At 42.3% G+C, this 21,056-nt stretch overlaps 1 protein-coding gene across 5 annotated transcripts in view; it reads left to right on the top strand.

Annotated features, from left to right (window-relative positions):
- Positions 1-20,826, top strand: part of ADGRF5 (adhesion G protein-coupled receptor F5) — a 42,749-nt gene extending 21,923 nt beyond the window's left edge. For 4 of the 5 annotated variants that reach the window (XM_063424028.1, XM_063424044.1, XM_063424054.1 and 1 more), the window contains exons 5-22: positions 14-178; positions 1,581-1,760; positions 2,121-2,248; positions 2,687-2,745; positions 3,421-3,563; positions 4,400-4,606; positions 6,486-6,719; positions 8,081-8,245; positions 8,377-8,595; positions 8,854-9,072; positions 10,299-10,451; positions 11,666-11,862; positions 12,472-12,651; positions 14,080-15,447; positions 16,384-16,425; positions 16,525-16,584; positions 18,431-18,515; positions 19,353-20,826. In XM_063424028.1, the coding sequence (XP_063280098.1) occupies positions 14-178; positions 1,581-1,760; positions 2,121-2,248; positions 2,687-2,745; positions 3,421-3,563; positions 4,400-4,606; positions 6,486-6,719; positions 8,081-8,245; positions 8,377-8,595; positions 8,854-9,072; positions 10,299-10,451; positions 11,666-11,862; positions 12,472-12,651; positions 14,080-15,447; positions 16,384-16,425; positions 16,525-16,584; positions 18,431-18,515; positions 19,353-19,432 (3,884 nt within the window). In that variant the 3' untranslated portion in view covers positions 19,433-20,826. Of the gene's footprint in view, positions 1-13; positions 179-1,580; positions 1,761-2,120; positions 2,249-2,686; positions 2,746-3,420; positions 3,564-4,399; positions 4,607-6,485; positions 6,720-8,080; positions 8,246-8,376; positions 8,596-8,853; positions 9,073-10,298; positions 10,452-11,665; positions 11,863-12,471; positions 12,652-14,079; positions 15,448-16,383; positions 16,426-16,524; positions 16,585-17,118; positions 18,400-18,430; positions 18,516-19,352 lie in introns of those variants that run through there. The other variant, XM_063424057.1, reaches the window with a different exon arrangement.
- Positions 20,827-21,056: the final 230 nt, after the last annotated feature.

The following is a 21,056-nucleotide window of genomic DNA, read 5'->3' as shown; positions in this document are numbered from 1 at the left end:
ATTTTTCTTTCAGTGGTTATTCTTGACCTTCCCTTTCCGGAGTACAGAGTTGACATTGAAGTAAGCCTACAGGATTCATCTTATCTGGAGCAAGTCAAAGACTATTTCAATAGCATCAATCCTCCAATTAAAATTCCAAATGTACAAATAACAGTTTCAAACATCAGCATTTCAACAGGTGGGTTGGTTATTGATTTGTTTATTCTGGATAATGCAGGGTTTTTGCAGTATCTCGTGTCTCTCACTTTTACCACCCATCGTGCTTCGGAATCAGCAAAACTGAACCATCTCTGCTTCTGGTGAAAGATCCACCAAGGCTGAAGCTGTAGCACACAACAGCATATTTGTTATCTGTCTCTCACCAATCCTCTTTATATAATGCTGGCATTAGGAATAGCTCTGAATGCTTTTCTTTTCCTAAGGAAGGGACAAAGCCGGAGGAAGCCTGAGCCAAAGGATTTTGCTCCAATTTGGCTAAGAAGCAGTCTAAGTTACTTTCAAGTTTCAGGAAGCTGTGACAGCAGTTATCAGACTGTTTACTTCCCTCCTCCTGTATTTGGAACATAGATGGCTGTAAGAGGCTGTACTCTGACCCTGACAGAGACAGACTGCATGAGATGGAGCTCACTTAACCTATTCTTACAGGGCAAGATATCAGACAGTTTTTATTACATGAGTTGTGGTTGTGCAACATCACATCTGAGTAATACAGCTTCTATATACAAAGCTTCTATAAACATCAAGCATTTACAACAGAAGAGGAGTTTTGATATCTTCTTATCACCAAGTCATAAAGCAGAGAAAGGGAGTGTTCAGCAGTTCCCGAAACAACATGCAAATGCATCTTATAAAGGCCTTCAGGCTCACGTGTAATATGTGAAAATCAATTTGTTAATATCTTACTTTGCAATGACACATTAAGAGCAGAAGAAGTTACACTGATGTGCTCTGTTGTGCTTTTTTTATTTTTTTGGAGGGAGGGCTGGGGGTGTGACTTTCGTAGTTTTTCTTTTTGTTGTTGTTGGTTTTGTTCCTGTTTTTTGTGGGTGGGGTGATGGGGATTTTTTGGTTGGTTTCTCATTTTTTAGTGCTTTAAAGCACTTAGTGATAATGTTACCTTCTCTCACAGAGTATCTACCAGGAGACAAAACAACACAACACCTCATTAGCCACTGAGACTCTGAATGATCTTGCTCTTACGATCTTTAAAAGCCTAAACTCTTGCTTTCAGCTCAGGTGACAGAAAAATACCCAGTCTGAAAAGTATTATGGGACCCTGGCCGGTATGCCAGGTAAATTTTTAGGATCAGACTTCACATCTCCATTCAGTTACTTAAGAGTAATTGATCAGACTTTTCTCTGTGCCAGTCTGGTTCCCATTTCTGGTTAGTCATTTACAATTAGTAGAGTAAAACTTGCAAAGTGTCAGATCATCATTTTGGCATCATTCAGGTGAACTCACAAGAAGGGCAACATTTTGAGATCCCTGTCATGAAGACACAGAAAGGCAAATATTTATCCTGCAATAGCTATAGCTCGTTTACCATTCTCATGGTACTTCTCTGTCTGTCTGACTCCAGTCTGCATGCCCAGTGGTGAGAATAGCAGCTGCTGTTCCTGTGAAGATGGATATGCCTGGCCGAGCACGGTGTGCAGTGATTTGATGCCCTGCCCTTCTCTGAGCCTGGAACCGGCCCTGCCCTGTAGCTACAAGCAGAAAATGCCTTTCTATGGACCCTACTGTGAGCCCCAGACTGAGGGTAAGGACACACAGGGCACAACTTCATTGTTGTGCAGCTCATACACTGCTTAGAGGTCAGAACAGTGATGAAAGGTGTGATAAAAAAGCACATCAGGACTGAGCTGGCTACCACACAGCCTGTGAACATTAGAAATCTGCAGAGATGGTCTAAAGCTTCTTCTCCTTGTGATATGGGCCCACCTTGACCCAAACACTTACAGAAATTTAGTTGCATTTGGAGCCCCAACTCCTGGAGTCACTCCCATGCCTCTTTGGTGCTTCCAAAGGTAGTTTAATCTTATCAGATTTTCAACAGATTTTCACCTCATAAGCATTGTTTTTTATTATTTTGGATTTATTTTTATGCCTTTCCTTACAGAGTCATGTGGTATGGGAGAGCCCATTGTAATGAATATGTCAGTCAGACTTGACTCAGACTTCCAGGATGATCTCAAGGATTCTTCTTCTATGTTATACCAAAAATACAAAGCAGACCTTGAAAAAGCGGTAATGACTTTAGTTTTTCATCTCTGAAGGTCGAGAGCCCCCTAAGAAATATGGTGTTTACTCCAATGCCTGGGTGGCCTGTCAGTGTCTCTGTGGGGAGCTGGAAGGGTGCAGCAGTGGGAGCTGTGAAGTGGGCCAAAACTGATTCCATTGATGGCAACGAGAATATTCCCATTCATTTTAATATACTGGGAACTATTTAGGGATCTGTTGTATATAAAGCATGAAAAAAAATCATATTATTGATCCTAGCTTAAATCTGTGTGGGTACATGTGGAATGAAACCATGAACAGAAATGATGCCAGGAGAGCACCAGGCCTGTTATATCAGATATGCTACATGTCCTTACTCACATCAGGAATGGAGAGTTTCCTATTTCAGGCACACTGCAGAAATACACAGAGGACTTATACCATGTCACCTGTCTTTGTTTACAGTTTCATGACAGCTACAGATGTTTACCAGGCTTTGTATTGGCAACAGTAACGAGTTTCAGGTAAGTAAATCATTTCATTTTTTTTCTTGGAAGACACAAATCTTTCTGTCCAGTCCCAAGGATACACAAGTAAGCAAAGGTTACATTCACTCTGCCTAGAACCCACTCCCAGCGTGCACATGCTGAATAACAGAACAATTGCTGCAAATTGCAACAAATTTCAGCTGTGAACACTGAAATGGGATTGACGGTAGAGTTCATCACTGTGCAGAAGTCCAAGAAACACAATCATTCTCCATCTGGATCAAAGCCTTTTATTGAAAAGACTGAGCTCCACCCAAAGGGGAAAAGGATGCAAATAAACCTAACACCGAGGCCATGAGGAACATGAGTAGTACATTGACTCTGGATACAGAAAAAAAAAGATATTGCTGCTGTCCACACATATTTAAATGCAGCTGCATTTTAGGTTTCTAAGGAAAGTTTACTAGAAATAAACATCAGACAAGGAAGGTGTCACATGAAGGTGTCGCATAAATGTGTTCCTTCTTAGGGAAGAGCTGTAGCACAACTTTCTTATATAACAGAGCAAGTCTTGAGTTCCAAGAGGAGTCTCCACAGTGGAGTCCTGTGAGGTCTTCCCATCCATGCAAGATTGGTCACCACAACATAGAAAACCACTAATATACAAGGATATTTGATTCTGGTGCGCATCTCATTCTTGTATCTGTTTAGCCCTGGAAGTGTTTTTGTGAACTATGAAGTAAGAACTGGAGCAGCAAGCTTCACTCAGGTTGGAGATTCCAACAGAGCAGTACCACAGTTTCTGGATTCATCGTACCAGCTAAACCCATTTACCTTCACAAGAGTAATCACTGGTAAGTTTAAAGCTCTCAGTACTTTCCTTCAACCCTTACTTTAGTGTTTTCAGCCTGAATCATGTAGCTGCCCTATATTGTTGATGATTTGGTATTGGACTTTCAAGAAACATTTATTTCCTAGCTGTTTCATTTTATCCTCTGTCACCAAAGCTTAGGACCTTCATGAGAGGACCATGCATGCAGTACCTCCCATGAAAAACCAGACTTCCAGCTACTCCACTGATCAGTTATTGGCTGGACTTGATTATTGCAGGGGCTTTTCCAGCCTAAATGATTCTAAATGATCCCTGATGTGGTCTGTCCAGGGGTGAGAGATTGAACACCCTTAATTCACCTCCAGAACTGAGACAGCTCTACGAGTGTCAGGCTGCCAGCGCTTCCTACTGTTTAAAGTAAAACATAAACTCTTTCAGTTGACATGACAACACGTTCCCTTTGGCTTCCCTGGCACATTTTTCACGCTGCTGCTGGACAGTGTGTTACAATTCAGCTGGTGATCAAGTGCCCTGGAGGTGTTCTGTTCTCAGTGCACCGAGTGCTGGACTGTCTGTCTCAGAGCATTACTTCAACCTGGTTGCTTCTCCTCTCAGCTTATCTAATTAGAAAGTAGTGGTGGTGATAATAATATTTCTTACTGTTTGCATAAAACCTTCTGGAATTTTTAGCTGAGAAAGATACAAAAAGAATACGTAGAGGGGAAAGTCCCGTGGCCTGTATCAGAGGTGGTGCCCTGCAACTGGTATGAAGCACCTGGGACCCTGTAAGATGAAAGACACCACAAAGACGTGAGCTGAAGTGACAGTCATGCAGAATGTTTCTCTCTGTCTTCCCAGATCAGACAAACTTCACTGTGAAACCCTCGAACATTTTTGAAGGGGACACAGTAAGACTGACCTGTGAGATAAATTCAACATTTGCCAATGCCACCTGGTATCACTTTGGCCAGACCATCTCAACCAGCTCGAGGCACTCCATAGAGACAGTTTTAGCAACCAGAAGATCAATTCTTAAAATTACCAACGTTACGACAAAGGATTCTGGTATGATTTTCCATTGTTAAAACAGCAGATGTAAATCTTTGTTGTGGCTAGTTCTATAAAAGGCAAAGATGAATGCAGTGGCTGCATTTACTAGAGGAAATGTGAAAATTACTCTGCCCCTCATCATTTTCCTGTTGTTTTCATTAATGACTGGCATTGCCAGTAAGATGGGAAGTGACTGAAGTGGTTGTATATAATTGGGTGTTCTAAGTGCCAGGCTTCATTCTCATACCAGGGGAGATGGTGACTGCATGGCTGTGAGGCCTTCCACCCTTTTGGTGTGGTAACTGGAGGCTATGATTGAGTTTGTCCTTAATGCCCTTGCTCTCTACACACATCACCTAACTAATCAGAGCTCAGAGCTACAGTTTTGCATATTTAGGGATTTTTGAAAATCAGAAACAGATAAACTGGCAGCATTTTTCCAGGAGGAGCTGTCAGGGGATTTATGATGTGTTATCAGAGCTTGGGCTGAAGCTCCCACTCAGTTCTTGTCTTTGGACCATGAATTCTACATTCAGCTTCAAAAAGGGTAGCCTGTGATCAGGTATTTGGGCACACAAAGGTGAAAGAGGAATAGTGGATCCAAAATTCTTCAGACTAGGGATGCCCTGAACTTTGGTGTCTCCACTCCTATGTAAGTGGTCTGCTCACTTGGCTATCCCAGTGGGGAAGGGAAAACCATGTACCTAAAATATGTGGGAAATTTGGAGCTCTGATTGCCAATCTCAAAGTCAAGCCTGGCTACATCCAGAGAACTTTTGCCTGAGAGCATGGCTGATAAAGAGAAAGGGACCTGTTGAGTCCTGATTGATGACAAGTTGAATGTGAGTCAGCAGTACCTTGGCAACCAGGAGGGACAGCCATGTCCTGAGGGGGCATCAGGCACAGCATCGCCAGCTGGACAAGGGAGGGGATTGTCCTGCTCTGCTCTTCAAGACTTCAAGTCCTGGGGGCAGTTTTGGCCACCAAAATACAAAAAAAAAGCATCAGGCTATTGGTGAGAGTCCAAAGGAGGCCACAAGGATGGTGAAGGACCTGAAGGGGAAGCCATATGAGAAGCAGCTGAGGTCACTTGGTCTGTTCAGCCCTGAGGAGACTGAGGGAAGACCTTATTGTGGTCTTCAGGTTCCTCATGAGAGGAAGCAGAGGAGCAGGTACAGATATGTTCTCCCTGGTGACATGGGACAGCACAAAAGGAGGTGGCATGAAGCTGAGCCAGGGAAGGTTTTAGGTAACTGGGGAAAGTTTTTCACCCAGAGGGTGTTGAGCACTGGAACAGGCTCTCCAGGGAAGAGGTGACAGCACCAAGCCTGAGAATTCAAGAAGTATTTGAATAGTGCTCCCAGGTACATGGTGTGACTCTTGGAGTGTCCTGTGCAGGGCTGAGAGTTAGGCTCAGTGATCTTCATGGGTCTCTTCCAACTCAGCATACTCTGTGACTGTGTGGTAAATACTCTGCTCTGTTTGGCAATGCCCTCAGAGCAGCTGAAGAGCCTCCACTCCAAGGCCAGTTCTGGTGGAGTCCACCCTGGGTATCTCTGTCACTCATTGTGTGTAGGAACCTTTTAACCATGACATACTGCTGCCAGAAGGACTATGGGCAATATACAGATTCCAAAAGCACCTACTCAGCCAGATTTGACGTATTTCAGTCTGAGAACACTGATCTCAAGTACCCATCCACAGTGAATCTTAAACTGGATACATTTGGCACCAGGGGTCTGCAGAAAGCATTCTGCAGGTGACTGGAAGGTACATATTGATCAGCAAATAGCAAAGCCACTGCAGAGCAGGGACATGTGAAAACTAGATGTGGAAGGAATTCCTAATTCCAAAATAGAGGCAATCAGCAAAAACTGTTGTTTATGCTTTACAGGTTCCTACAGCTGCGTGTTCATAGTGAGCAGTCTGTATCACACAGAGGTATACAATGCCACAGAAACAATATCTGTCTTTCCACTACATGTCACTCCAAACTTCGAGGAGGTGGATGTCACATGTAACAGTCCTGAAGTGCAAGCAAATGGTTTTCTGCTGTCCTGTTGCATTGACAGACACTTGAAATCGCTTAAGGTTTCCTGGAAAGTCAATGGAACAATCAACATTACAGGTGAGATTAACAAAAGGTTGTCTTTCACCTGCTAGGTTTGTTCATTGCTCAAAGATCTCCTCCTGAGTGGCTGCCCCAAAGTCCTAGGATGAATACAGGGTATGCTCCAAAGGTGTGAGTGGCAGTGGCAAGGACAGACTCTGTATGTGTTGTGCAGATGCCAGTGGCGTTTCAGGCCCCACACACTGATGCCTTAAACTGTGCCATCCTGGATGGAAACAGCTGCCTGGACCAGCAGCACAGCAGCTTCGTCCAAAAAGCTGATTTCTTCATGGTCTAATTTTGAGAGCAAGGATGAGTGCATCAGTCTGTACTGCTGTCTCTGGAGTCACCCTTGGGGTTCAAAGATCTTTCATGCACCACATATTGAGATTTGGCAGCCATGAGGTACAAGTCCTGCACAGTGAAACAGCTGTACAGATAAATATGAGCTCTGTTTGCCTCTCCACCTGTAGCTATTGTACTTCACATATCAGTTGAGTCAGAGGCATCCCGTAAGGCCTTCCAATATAAAGAATTAATAAGGCACCAAGTAAATGTGCTACAAAGAGCTACAAAGTAACATGAACAGAAATGCTCATAAATGTCTATGAGCCATCACCCTAAACGGTCTATTGCCCTCTTAAAATTTTATTAGTATGAAGTAATCGTTTATTATTAACCATTGGCCGTAAATGAAACTTGGCAGAAATCGGGACAACAAAATGAGGTAAAATCTTCAAACTCATGCATGCAGTCACTTCCACACAGGACAGTTACCAGAGTGCAGCACTGCTTGCAGGAAGAGGGGATCCTGGCTTACTGCAATGGGCTGTTTTATCCCTGATTCCCTGTGGCCAGGCTTTCCCTCAGGAGCTCTGCTCTGCTCTCATACCAGCTGCACTGTCAGCTGCAGCATGGGACAGCTTTAGTGGTCACAGTTAAGCCAGCACTCTTCCAATCTGAAGTTGAATGACTGTCAAGTACCACCACATTTTTATTTCAAAATTAGACAACATTAAAATCTGCAGTGTTTGCTCCTGTTTTACTTACCTTTACTCACCGTAAATATCACAGATAATGAGTTCAGGCTTAACAAGAATACTCTTAATTTTGGATGACCCTGAGATTTCCAAGCAGGGCAGTTGTGTTCTGACTGGTTTTGGCAGGAGGAATTTCAGCACAGAACTGAGTACTGCCACTCTGTGAGTGCTGCCAGAGGAAAAGACGTGAATGAACTTCAACAATGACGAGTTAAAAGTACCATGATGTCAATTGCATATAAACCCACAAGGGTTTCCATAGCTGAAGTAATTGCTTGTGCTTTCCAGAGGTATTTTTTGACCTCTTTAGCCCTTCAAACAAGGCTTATTTCTCTGTAGGAACATCCATCTTGAAAGGAAACTGCACTGAATACCTGCTCAACGTCAACGAGTCCCTGTGCCCACCTGAGAAGTCAGGTGCAGTGACCACATACACGTGTGAGCTGGAGACTGGACACGGAGCCAGGCGCACTCAGAGCATCCGAGTCACGTACCTGCGCAAAGGTGAGAGGCAGGGTCTTGTGACAGAACAGCAGCTCTCCAATGCATGGATGGCCTCTGTGGCACACAGAGCTTGCAAGAAAATGATTAAAAGTAACTCTCACTAATGTGAGTTTTGTCCTGTGTTGTCTCAGCCCACGTAACAATATCTTCAAGCACAAACTCAACAGTTTCCGAGGGATACGGGTTCAATGTAACATGTGAAAGTGATGTGAGCAATTATGACAGCGTCAGTTGGAAAATCAAGTCTGGAAATGACACAAAAACAGTAGACTGTTACATGTGCATCAAAAATAGCACATCCCCAGCCACGTCTGTGCTCACAGTGAAGTCTGCTTCACAGGACTGGAGAGGTGAGTGAATATGGTCTCATTGGCTACAAAGGCAATGAAATCTCTGTAGCAGATCATTTACAGCATCCCTAGCCCTGCAAATCACTGTGCAGCCTGGCCACAGTAAATAAAGAGCCCCCACAGTTAAAATTATAAGTGTTGGAGGACAGCAAGTTTTGATGTTGCCAACAGCACTGTACCTGTTCAGCATTCATGACCATGCAAAAGCTGAGGACCACTCCTGTCAACTGAGACATGGTTTTGTATCACTTCTTTTAGGCACCTACATCTGCACTTTCTCCCAGAAAAACCTGGACAGTTCTGCCAATATGACCATCGAGGTGGTTTCCTTGCCCCTGAAGAAGAACATCCTGATAGACCCCATTGCAACAACGATAGAGTGCCAAGTGCCACATGCCCTCGAGTGCTGCATAAGTGCAAAGACTGTGAGAGACTACAGGGTTACATTTTTGGTTCAACAAAATGAATTTCAAGTTGGTAAGACACAACAAACTTCCAGAATCATTAGTTTCACCCTGTGTCACAACCCACTCTCTGGGTTTTTCGTTTTCAGTTAGGTCTGTGTAAACAAGTTATACTTACTTGCTGTCATGACAACCGGGGAACACTTCTGAGGGTGCAAAAAAATGGAAATGGATTTTTTTTAGGATGGTGAGCATGCCTGGGGAGCACAGCTGGGATTAATACTGAAATGAAGTCACTTCTGTAGTGATAAATACATAATCAGTAAACTCAATATTTGGTTTGACTTGCCAGGCAGGAAGAAGTGAATATCCTGACCCTTCTTCAGACTGAAAATTGCTGAACTACTTTTATTTGCTTTTCTCTTCCATTGTGCCACTTTTGCAAATGAATACAGAGAAAACCTTACTTAAGAAAAACTACCAGTTCATGAAAGATGTTGAGTAGCACATTAAGAATGCAATTCAAAAAACTACTCTGTTTTCTTTGAGGTTGCAGGGGGCACATCTTTAACATTACAAAAGCCTATGCTTTTATGTCTTTAAATTTAGGGCAGTTCTGCAACTTCTCTGACATGTTTTTATATACTATAAGTTTTCAAGTGAGTTGTTTTTCATATATACTAGAATTTTTCGAGTGAGTTACAAAACAGTTAATTTGGAAAAAAAAGCAATTATGATCTACCAAAAATAACTTAGGGAACATGCAGAAGAGCAAAAACAACAGGTTAAGGAGTAAAGCAGGTGGAGACTGAGGAGGCCTTCAGTAGCTAAGAAAAAGGCAAGGTTGCTGTTGGAGGAGACTGCAGCTGGAGACTCATCCTCAGGTGCAGGCATTCTGAAAAGCAGTGGGAGTGTGGCACAGATCCTGAGTTCAAAAGAACCGTATAAAAACAGCAAAACAGTACCCCAGCCTAAATAAAACATCCATGGTAAACGCAGGAAAAGTATTCTCAAAAATTATTTTCAAAGTAAATTTTGGTTACTGCACAGTTAAGAGGGTTTGGAGAGGATTTGCTCACACATCAGTAAATGAAAAGGTATTGATCATAGAGAAGCTGTCAGATTTATTACAGAGGGAGTAAGGCACAGAGATCAGCATACCAAGAGGGAGCTTTTTCACAAAGGAAATTTGGGGGTTTTTCCAGTACCCATAGAAAAGAAAGTTTTGCCAGTGCTTTCTGCTGGTTATAGTTGACTGACTCCAAATCTGTGTTAACTTGTCTTCATCCATCCATTCAGAGAAAAAGAAAAAAGACAATTTGCTTTGCTACATGTACAATCACACGGAAAAAGAATGTAACAAAGAGCAAGACCTCGCTGCACATTGCAGGTTTATCAACCGCATCGGACAGAAAGTTGACAGCGAAAATATAACTCTGCACTTGCTCCCTGGTAAGGAAAATGTTACTGTTTATAGCTCTTATATAGGACATCTCAATATTTTTGTTAAATCAGGTGCCACAAATGCATCATCAGTGACATCTAACAGGAACAGCTTTTTGTTATCCAAGAACTTTTGTTTCCTTTTCTTACGGAAAATTTTTATTCACAGAGGAAAATACTGGGTTTGATGTAATTAAAAAAAAAAATAGACAAGATGTGTTGTCTTTGCTGTATTTGAGAGTGGTCCCACTATGTTCCAAAGCAGTGACAGTTTAGTCACTACTGCAGGGTGCACCACCAAGCTTCATCCCCTGTGTTAAAACGTGGTCATGCAGCTCCCAGCTTGCACCAAGAATTTAGCAAGGATCAAAGACTGTGGTGCCTCATCTGGCTCAGGAGGGCAGCCTGTGGGAGAGCATTTCCTCTTTGAACACAAGAAGGGCAACCTCTGTGAGGTGCTGCAGAGACCAGGGCAGCTTCCAGTCAGCTCTGCGGGGAATGTTTGGTAATTGGAATTCAGCATTGCTAAATCCAGCTTTGATGTTTAGTTCTGACAAGAGTTTGGATATTTCAGCTCTTTTATTCTAAATTGGAAAGGAAGAAATGCTGGACATCTCCCTGAAGCAGAAATTTTCTTTTTTCCACAGCAGTGGTACTTACAGTTCAATCACTATATCTGCCAGATTTTACTCTCTTAGGCAATAAATATGCATACACTTTAATTACTTTAATCACTTTAATCAGCAGATACTTACTGATATGACTAAGTCAATCAAAGACAATTAGCAACACTCACTGTTAATCAAAGAAGTGTTGAAGCCTCACTATCAAGGTCTTAATGAATTTCCTGTTAGTGCTACAGCAGTATTGAATACCTTACCAGAATAAAATTTGTATGAATTATTGTTCATTTAATGGTCAATATAATCCCACTCCAGCTCGGTCTAACCTTGTAATCTAACAGATAAATCTAAGTCTTTGGGTGTTGGTTTGTTAATTTGATTCAGTACTCAAAAATTAGAGCTTTATTAGATTTCCTTTTAAATTTCCTGATTCATAAAAATTGGGAATCTGAGACATATCTATCCTGAAAGATCCTAATTAATAAAGACAGTAAACTGAAATCCTAATTTAAAGATCTTTGAACAGATCACAAGTTTTGTGGGGGTAATTCATTCATCTCCCAGCTTCTTATTTTCTGTCTCTGTCTCCTCTCTGTACAGGTAAGAAAATTTCCTGCTCAGACAGTTTGGGCGTTGGAACAGAAGGGGCCAAATTAATAAAGCCATGCTGTGATGTAAAAAATCCAACAGGTTTTACTCAAGGCAATATAACTTACCAGTGCATCAGGGGCTCGTGGCAGGTTGCAAGGAATGATTGCCTGTCTGGACCAATAAATGACCTGCTGAGTAGTGCTGAGGTAACACTCGTGGGTTCCTAGAGGCTGGGGTGGGGAGGTGGGTGGGGAGAAAGAGCAAAAATGTTGGTTGCATGATTTTTGCTTATCATAATCTAAAACATATGAAGCATTTAAAGATCCTTTTAAAAGATACGAAGAATGTTTGGCTCTATTTACACCAGCCAGAGAAAGAGCCGAGGCCCCTCAGGGGGCCCAGAGGGCCTGAGGCACTGCATGGATAATGTCCATACACATGAACGCTCTGTCTCCCAGGCAAGGTGACCTTATCCATGGCATCCATAAGGAGCAGTTGCTGGCCTGGAGCATTCTCTGAGCCCAGAGCATGTTACAGAGCACACCAGCTCTGAGGCCATTGGGTTAGAGTCTGGATTTCAGTTTCACTGAGGCTGTAGGAACGGCTCTGGGCCGCTGGCCAGCTTCATCCCCAGCTCCTTCCTACAGTGCTCACACCCTTGGCCACTGCACTTGACTGATGGGTGCCAGGCCTTGGTTTTCAGCCTTGGTATCACCCACAGTGCTCTTCCCACCCACAAACCATCCAGAGTCAACTTTCTCTCAGTGAGGTTAGAGGATTTCACACATGTGATGTGTTGTTATCTTCTGTTCCAGTCCTTAGTCAACAGCCCCGAGGCAAAAGCAGAACTACCCTCCTACCTTGCACAGCTTAATGAACAGACAAAAAAGGAGCAAACCACAATAAACAACTCTTCAGCAAACCTAGGAGCAATTGTTACCATCCTGGATATGGTCTCCTCTATCCCAGTAGAGGCAGAGAAGGACACTATGCAGGTAAGGTTTTATTTTAAGTCTTGTCTACACCTACTAAGCCCTTTGGCTCCCTTTGTCACAGGGGATGATGTTCTCCCTGAAGAAGTTTCACACTTACTTAGGATCAGGATCAGGAAAGAGTTAAGTGAATGAGATGAAGTGACAGCAAAGATACAGAGGAGTTTATGAAAACTCAAAATAATGAGGACAAGGAGTCTATGCATGAAAGAGAAACTTCTGTAAGCTTAGCAAGCAGAAATATTCTAGGAACACATGAATATCTCCAGCATTCTAAGACAGGAAAGGACAAAGAATGATGGACAAAAAATTGGACATGGGCCAGCAACATGCTCTTGCAGCCCAGACACCCAAACAAGTCTTGGGCTGCTTAAAAAGAAGTGTGACCAGCAGGTCGAGGGAGGTGATTCTGTCCCTCTGCTCTGCTCTGGTGAGATCCCACCTGGAGTACTCCATCTCCCTCTGGGGTCCTCAGGGCAAGAAGGATGTGAACATGCTGGAGTGGGTCCAAAAGAGGGTCAGAGGGCTGAAGCAGGTCTCCTGTGAGGACAGCCTGAGAGAGCTGGGGTTGTCCAGCCTTGAGAAGAGAACATTCAGGGAAGAACTTATTGGAGCTTTTCAATACTTAAAGGGGACTTATTTGAAGACTTTTTATCAGGGCCTGTAGAGACAGGACAAGGAACAATGGTTTAAACTGAAAGAGGGCAGGTTTAGATTATGTATTAGGAATAATTTTTTTTTGCTGTGAGGGCAGTAAGGCACTGGAATAGATTTACCGGGGAAGTTATGGATGCCCCAAACCCTGGAAGTGACCAAGATTAAGCTGGATGTCCCTTCCCCCTGGAAGGCAGATGGACTGGATGACCTTTAAATGTCAAAACTATTCTGTGATTCTCTGATTCCATGAGGAGAAGTAGGAATAGAAAAAAAAGCCTGAAATAGGAATAGGGAGAGTAATTTCCAGGAACCGTGATCAAGCAAGGAAAATGAGTTGGATGTGGCAACAAATGAATAACCAAAGAAACCTTAGAAATTATTGGGAACTCTGATTGTGAAGTCCAAAGTAAAAGTACTGCTCTTCTGAACAGAAAACTGCAAAAAGGCTTGATGGTTTGTAGATAGAGAGCCCCACATGAGACAGCAAGAAATCAAAGACAGCATAAACACTGAGAAAGAAAGGAAAGAAGGCTGGAGATGCAAAAATACCAAATAATATATAAAAATATAGTCACATAGCTCTGCTTTTGGAAACCTTAACTTGCAAACAGAGTGTGTAGAGAGTTAACAACTGAAGACTTCACATGGACTGAGGAAAATAAGAAAATGCTGGGCTTTTTCAAAAGGTTTTTCTAGAACCACATAAATTACCATCAGAAACAACGATTAATTGTGTGGGATTTCAGTAACTCTATTATTCTGTTGTCATTCCAGAATTTCCTATTCACAGTGGACTCAATTGTTAATGATTCCACAACTAAAGCTTGGGAAGACCTGAATAAAAAGAATACAGGACAAAGTTCTTCGTTACTCAAGTCAGTAGAAAGTTTTTCCCTTGGCCTCCAACCAGTTAATAATACCATTCCTTCTGTCTCTGCAAACACCATTCAGCTCCAAGGGATAGTTGTCAAGGAAAATAACACAGATTATAACAAGGACTTCCACAGTACAGAAAAACTTACAGTCAACGTGTTCATTAGCGAAAATGAAATCCAGACTCTAACCCAAAATTCAACCATTGTCAGTGTGATGTACTCAAAACTTGGGCATATCTTGCCCCGGAATACATTTGAATATGTGAATGGTTTATTGATAACAACAACTTTGAGCAGCAACAGAAGCCAGAAGTTTAATGTTAATATGACATTTGCCAAGAGAGACACGTCTCTAAAGATGCCCAAGTGTGTCTTTTGGAACTTCACACTCAACAATGACAGGGGGGACTGGGACACTCGTGGCTGCACACCCACAGAGTTAGAAGATTATGTCATTTGCTCCTGCAATCACTTAACATCATTCTCCATCCTGATGTCGCCCGATAAATACTCCGAGCTAAGGGCTGAAGATTATATTTCCTACACTGGCCTGGCTGTTTCAATACTGAGCTTGGTGGCCTGCATCATAATTGAATCCTTGGTCTGGAAGTACGTGACAAACAACACAACCTCCTACATGCGCCACGTCTGTATTCTCAACATTGCCACATCCCTGCTGATTGCTGACATTTGGTTCATTGTCACTGCCTCCATCACTGATCAAAACCAGCAGATGAGCAGAGACATCTGTATCGTGGCCACCTTCTTCATCCATTTTTTCTACCTGTGTGTCTTTTTCTGGATGCTGAGCTTGGGCCTCATCCTTTTCTACAGACTGGTGTTCATCTTACACAACACGAGTAAGAGCACTCAGAAGGCGGTGGCGTTCTGCCTGGGGTACCTGTGCCCCTTTGTCATTGCAGTCACCACCATCGCTGTCACGCTGCCAAGGAACAGTTACACAAGAAAGGACGTCTGCTGGCTCAACTGGGAGGACAGCAAAGCCCTCCTGGCCTTCGCCATACCTGCCTTGATCATCGTGGCCACAAACTTGTTCATCGCCGCAGTTGTTATAATAAAAATACTGAGGCCGACTATTGGGGATAGGTCAAGCAGCCAGGAGAGGAAATCTCTGCTTCAGATTGGCAAAAGCGTGGCCATCCTGACACCACTGCTAGGCCTCACCTGGGGTTTTGGCCTTGCCACCATCATCGAAAGCAGTCATCAAGCTTTCCACATCATCTTCAGTCTGCTCAATGCTTTCCAGGTGAGTTGCACATATTTTTATTTCCATTATGATTTAACATAGAGACAGTATTGTAGTGCTGTGCTTGGCAGGGCATAAGAACAGTAGGGAAAAGCTTAGATTTCCCTTACACATCCTTATTCCAAAAGGGCTCTTTGGGAAAGCCACTCCAGGAATTCAGCAGTATTTCATAGTTTTCAGCTGCCTTAGCAGATGTGCCATGTAGATAAAGCTGACTACTTTGCCAGTAGTTTTGGGATCAGCTTCACTGCTGAAGACCAGGAAAACAGCCCTGTTACGTTCAGGTGGGCAAACTTGAGCATCCCTGTTTTCATTTGTGGTCCAGCTGGAGGAAGCATGTTGTGCTTTTGTGAGTTCCAGCATAAACCATAAAAAAGTCACCAAGATCAGCTGAGAAGTACTAATGATATAGAGAAGAACTGACAAAAATACACATGATTGAGAGTTTTCAGTCAGGATGGCTTTTGCAACATATTTAGGCAGCCAGTAGGATCCCAAGACAAGGATATTTCTTAAGGACAAATAGTTATGTGTACTCTCTCTTTAAAGAGAATTCTTAAGTTTTGCCATTGTTAAGAATGACATCAAAACTGCTCTTCAAATCAAACTCACTGGCCTTTTTCTTGGAACCTACTAGTTTGCCTGGAGAGCATAGGAAGACTTGTCTTCCATACACAAACTTTCCTTCTTCCAAATACACTTAGTGGTACCAAACTATCTGTGTCAGTTTGTAGACCAGATCAACACAAATTTAAATAGACCAGGCCTGGGGAACTGCCAAATGAGCAGTCCACTGTGTGATATGCAGTTAGAAAAATGCCCTCTCTCAAAGAGTTCAAAGTTTAAATAGCACTATGGACGATGTTGGAGATACTTAAGAGATATTGCCATTAAAGATTGGTGTCATTAAAATGTATGTAATTATCTGTCTCCTAGGGATTATTCATTTTGTGGTTTGGGACTCTCTGGGATAAGAAGGTAAGGATTCCAACTGTTTCTTACATTATGTCAAAATACTGTTGGAAATTGAACAAAATTTATGTATTTACTGATTGACTAATTTTTTTTAACAAATAGATACAAGAAGCTCTGTTGAAGAGGAATTCGTCATCCAAATGGAGTTCTCAGCAATCAAAGGTTAGGACCTTGACCTAAGAATGTGTTTCAGTTACTGCTGCATAGTCTAACATTGTCCAGGGCACTTTAAATTCTGGATTATTGATTAGAACAAGTCAGAGAGGACACTAACAACACAAATATGATTATATCCCCTTTTTCGAAGTTCATTATTTTCACTATAATTGGTAAAAAATGAGAAGGAAGTTAATGGACATTTCCTTTAAATTCCACAAGAAAGAAACTAGAAAATGTAACTGAAACTTTTAGATAGAAAACAGAAATTTTTTTTAGCACTATTATTTATTCGCAACCTGAGAGAAATGTAAGGGGGAGTTCTTAGGCAATTATTATTTCAACTTACACTTCTGCATTTATAACACCTTACTAAGAAATGCCCGGATGTGTAAGAAACTCAGAATGGTTGGGTTGAAAGAGACCTTCAAAATCATCTAGTTCCAACACTCAGCTCCCCCTCTTCCTGAGCTGGAAGAGTGGTGCTGGCATCACCCTTATATGACAATAAAGCTTGGTTTTATATTGGTATCTGAACAGGGTTTATTCAGAAGAGCCTGTACAGGTATTGCTAAAGAACTAGGAAGCCGACTTAAAAGCAAGGATAATTAAGAAGATGAGAACACAGGCTCAAAGGAATCAAGGAGTCCATTAAGGTTGAACTGTCAGTTCAGAAGAGCAGCATTGGATCAAACCACTCCAGTTTCTATAGGAATTGCTGAAGCTGGAAGGTGCCCTCAGAGATCATCTTGCACCACACTCCCATCAGAGCATGGTCAGCTAGAGCTCAGAGCTGTGTCCAGTTGGGTTTGAGTAGCTCCAAGGGTGGAGACACCACAACCTCTGTGTGCAGCCTTTCTCTCTGTTATACCACCCTCACAGTGAAAAAGTTTCATCTTAAGTAGGATTTCCTGTATTTCTATTTGTTCTTAAAGTCTCTTGTCCTTCCACTGGGCACCAAGGAGAAAAGCCTGCCTCTGTCTTTACTCTGTCCTTGTCAGACAGCCCTGAGTATGTCCTGGCATTGGGTTTGTTCCTCCCCAGGGACAGGAGGACTTTGAACTTCCCTTTGCTGAACTTCTTAATATTCCTGTCATTCCATTTCTCCAGCCTGTTCAGGTCTGAGAATGAGCAAATAAAGCAATATCAAAATCTTTGATTAAGGTTTTTATATGTGATTCATTTACCTTCTTTCTCTACCACCTTATGATGTAGGTAACAATACACAACACTGCCTAATTTCCCCCACCAAAGTACAACTAACTAATGAAGAGGGACTGAACAGGAAAAGGTGTATTTTTTTGTACCTTTTTAAAAATACGTCTTTGGAGGAATCTCGTTAAATTCTCAAACCACTCTAGAACCAAAAAAGAAACTTCATTTTGGCAGGAAGACCTTCCTTCCTTCCTGTGCATCCGAACTGCAGAGAGTTGTGTTCCAATGCCCTCTAGCGTGTTAAATTTGCCTCTGATTATCTCAGGCTGTTGGCTGTCAAGAACAATCCCCACTCACATAAATCTTAGCTTTTGTGGCTACCTTAATGGCCACACTGGCACAGATAAGAGAACAAGATCCCATACTGCCATTAGGACAGGCTCTGGAGCCTAAGCCATCTCCCTTGGCCAAGAGTTAGAGACAAGCGGTTTGTGCCTTGTAGTTTCTTTTAAAGTTAATCTCCTTCACCATAAACATGCAAATGTGTGAACTTGATACCTCACAAACATCTAGCTCCACCTTCTGTGGATTGTTTGCTCATACTACTGAAACAAAGTTTATTGGAACCTTTTTTATTTTCTCCTTAAAATGGGGCTACAAAGTTCTTTTGACAAAAAAGCAATTTTCTCTCTTTCAGTCATCCTCCCTGATGCTGGTGACTCCAATGCTTGCTATGAGCTACCCATTTTCAAGAACTTTTAACAACTTATGTGGGAAAACAGGTATGTGGCAACAAATCTCCCTTATTGAAGCACAAACAAGGTTTGGCCTTCATTCTTGCTCTCGGGGTGTGTCTGTCTGTCCTGATATCCACCAATCTATTTGTCTCTCCATGCATCCATAGATGGTTTTTAATCTTCTAGTGCAAAGGAACAGCAACAGGTCAATTGTAGCATAATGCTAGCAGCAAAATTTTCTATCTCTAAAACAAATATTGGATGTTTCACCAATTCTATACCCCACTAAGTGAGCTTTGTTTTGAGCTTCATGAGATCACAGCACAGTTCATCCCTTATTCATGTGCTCTTCACCACCTTGGAACTGTATTTCTTCAAAGGTTCTCTGGCTGTCATTTTGTGGACATCACCATTTCAGTTATGACTTTATCTTGCAAAAAGCATTTCTGGAAATAACAATTAATTTCTAAGTGCCCAATCTTTGCATCCACACATTGTTCAGAAATTATAGTGATGCTTGGGTCTTAGCTTAGAGCCTTGCGGCTGTAAGAGGGAGGGAGCTGGGATTCACCTCAAGAGCCTGTGGATGTGTTGTGTTCTGAATGTGTCCCCATGCTCCAGGAGAAGCACTAAGTGCTTCCATTTGTGTGAAAAACCCACTGCCCTGTGTCACAGTTGGCAATTCAAGCTGGCACATCCTGGCTGTGTCACCAAACACGCTGAGGTCTGTGGTTGCTGGTGTTGCTGTAATCCAGGTAGTGCCAGGGCTGCAGGGCAGGGCACAGTCACCTCAGCCACCAGCACAGTGTCACTGTCCTTACTTTGCAGTGACAATGTCCCAGGCTCTCTGCCCCTGTCTAACCCCTGTCCTTTGTTTTGCAGGCAAATACAAAGTGTCTTCTGCAGAGCCATCCACCTCTTCCACTGAAAATACTTCCAAGGCGTATTCCTTGCTTAACTGAAGCACTGCCAGTGTTCAACCATGTCACTCTGAAAGGACCTCTTCCAAGACCCCCACGGAAAGTACCTGGGAGTCACCAGGAAGCAGACTGCTTGATTTTGACTAAACGGTGCCTTGATGAATTCTTCTGGAATAATCATTTTTGGTTAATGTGTAAGGCAGGGAGGCTGAGAGAGGTGGAATTTTACAAGGTCTGCCAATCCCAGAAGAGATGACAAGGATTTGAAGGCCTTCATGTGCAAGAAAGGACATTGGGAGTGAAGAATTCTCAGCCTTTAAGTTGGTGTCTAGCACTATGCAGTACTGAGACATGAACTGCAGTGCTTCACACAGTTGTTGTCCAGTGGATTTGGTATTTCCCCTATCAACTCTCAGAATGATCCCAAAGGCTTGTGTAGATACACAAGTACCTCACAGCTTCTCTCTTGTCCTTGTATTAGAGCCTGGAAAGGCTGTAGTGCTTTCTACTTCTTATTTAAAACTTTCTGCAACCAAAAACTCCCAACTGAGAAGACCATTTCAGATCTTCACTTTTGACTTACATAAAATGAAGACCATGATGATTCCTGCATGGTCTTCTTTCAGATGGAAAGACTGAAAGCTCCATGTAGCACTTTTTTGATGAAAAGGAAGCTTTATGCCCTTAACAATATTTTTCTTTCCCTTGATATGTAATGTGGTAAGACAGAGATGGTTGCTGTCCTCTGCCACAGAGGGGACTGCATTTATTTAATGTATAGTAGTGTTAAGAATGCAAGGAGTGCCTTGTGTAAAGTCTGTATGTTTGTGTCTTCTCTCAGAGAAGAAACACACTTGAAGGACTCAGCGAATAAGCTCTGTAGAGAATATAAATCAGCATGTGCCTGTCAGGATGAATGATTTTAGATAATTTATTGCTCTAATACTACACTTGTGGAATCATTTATTTCAAGCCTGTACAACATTAAAGGCAGGACACCTGTCTTGAAAAGAACCTGTAAAGTATTTATAATGCACACAAATGTTACAAAATTTAATGTACAATATGGTAGAATCATGAAGATTTAGGTTTGAGATACCAATATTAAATACTTCAGCCAGGTGGTACAGTTCTGTTTGATTATCAGGGAATCAGGCCTTTGTTTGTCAGTGGTGAACCTGTTCCTGGAACTTTGGGGTGAATCAGGATGGAAAACTGTTCTCTACAGTTAGAAACACTTCTGATGGTTTGGTATGGGCAAGAGTTTATGAATTCTGTGTAATACCTAATTAGTATAAGTAAACCAGCACAGCCCCAGGGGAGGTAAGTGACGATGTACTGACTCATATAAATAGCTGTACCCTTTAGAATTCCCGAGCAATTTTTGTAGGAACATTTCCAGAATCTTAATACATGTGTTTTGGTGTGATTTTTAACAGTGTTTTCAGAGGTTCAACCAGTTATTTAATCTAAGTTTGAACTGTGGCTGAGAGTAAATGCATAGACTTTCAGCACTTCTGCTTGATATGGGATGAAGGAACAAAACTTTCAAAACACACACAAGAAAGGCAGTGTATGAATTTTCATCAGACAGCAGTTCTACATCACACTCTTTAACTGCCATACCCCTCAGAAAAAGGCAGACTGCTGCCAAGCTGTTGGCAGA

The sequence above is a fragment of the Prinia subflava genome, chromosome 2, assembly GCF_021018805.1.
Source record: "Prinia subflava isolate CZ2003 ecotype Zambia chromosome 2, Cam_Psub_1.2, whole genome shotgun sequence".
In the NCBI taxonomy this organism is placed as follows: domain Eukaryota; kingdom Metazoa; phylum Chordata; class Aves; order Passeriformes; family Cisticolidae; genus Prinia; species Prinia subflava.
Note: the sequence above shows the minus strand (reverse complement) of the source record. Positions and strands in the feature narration are given on the sequence as shown.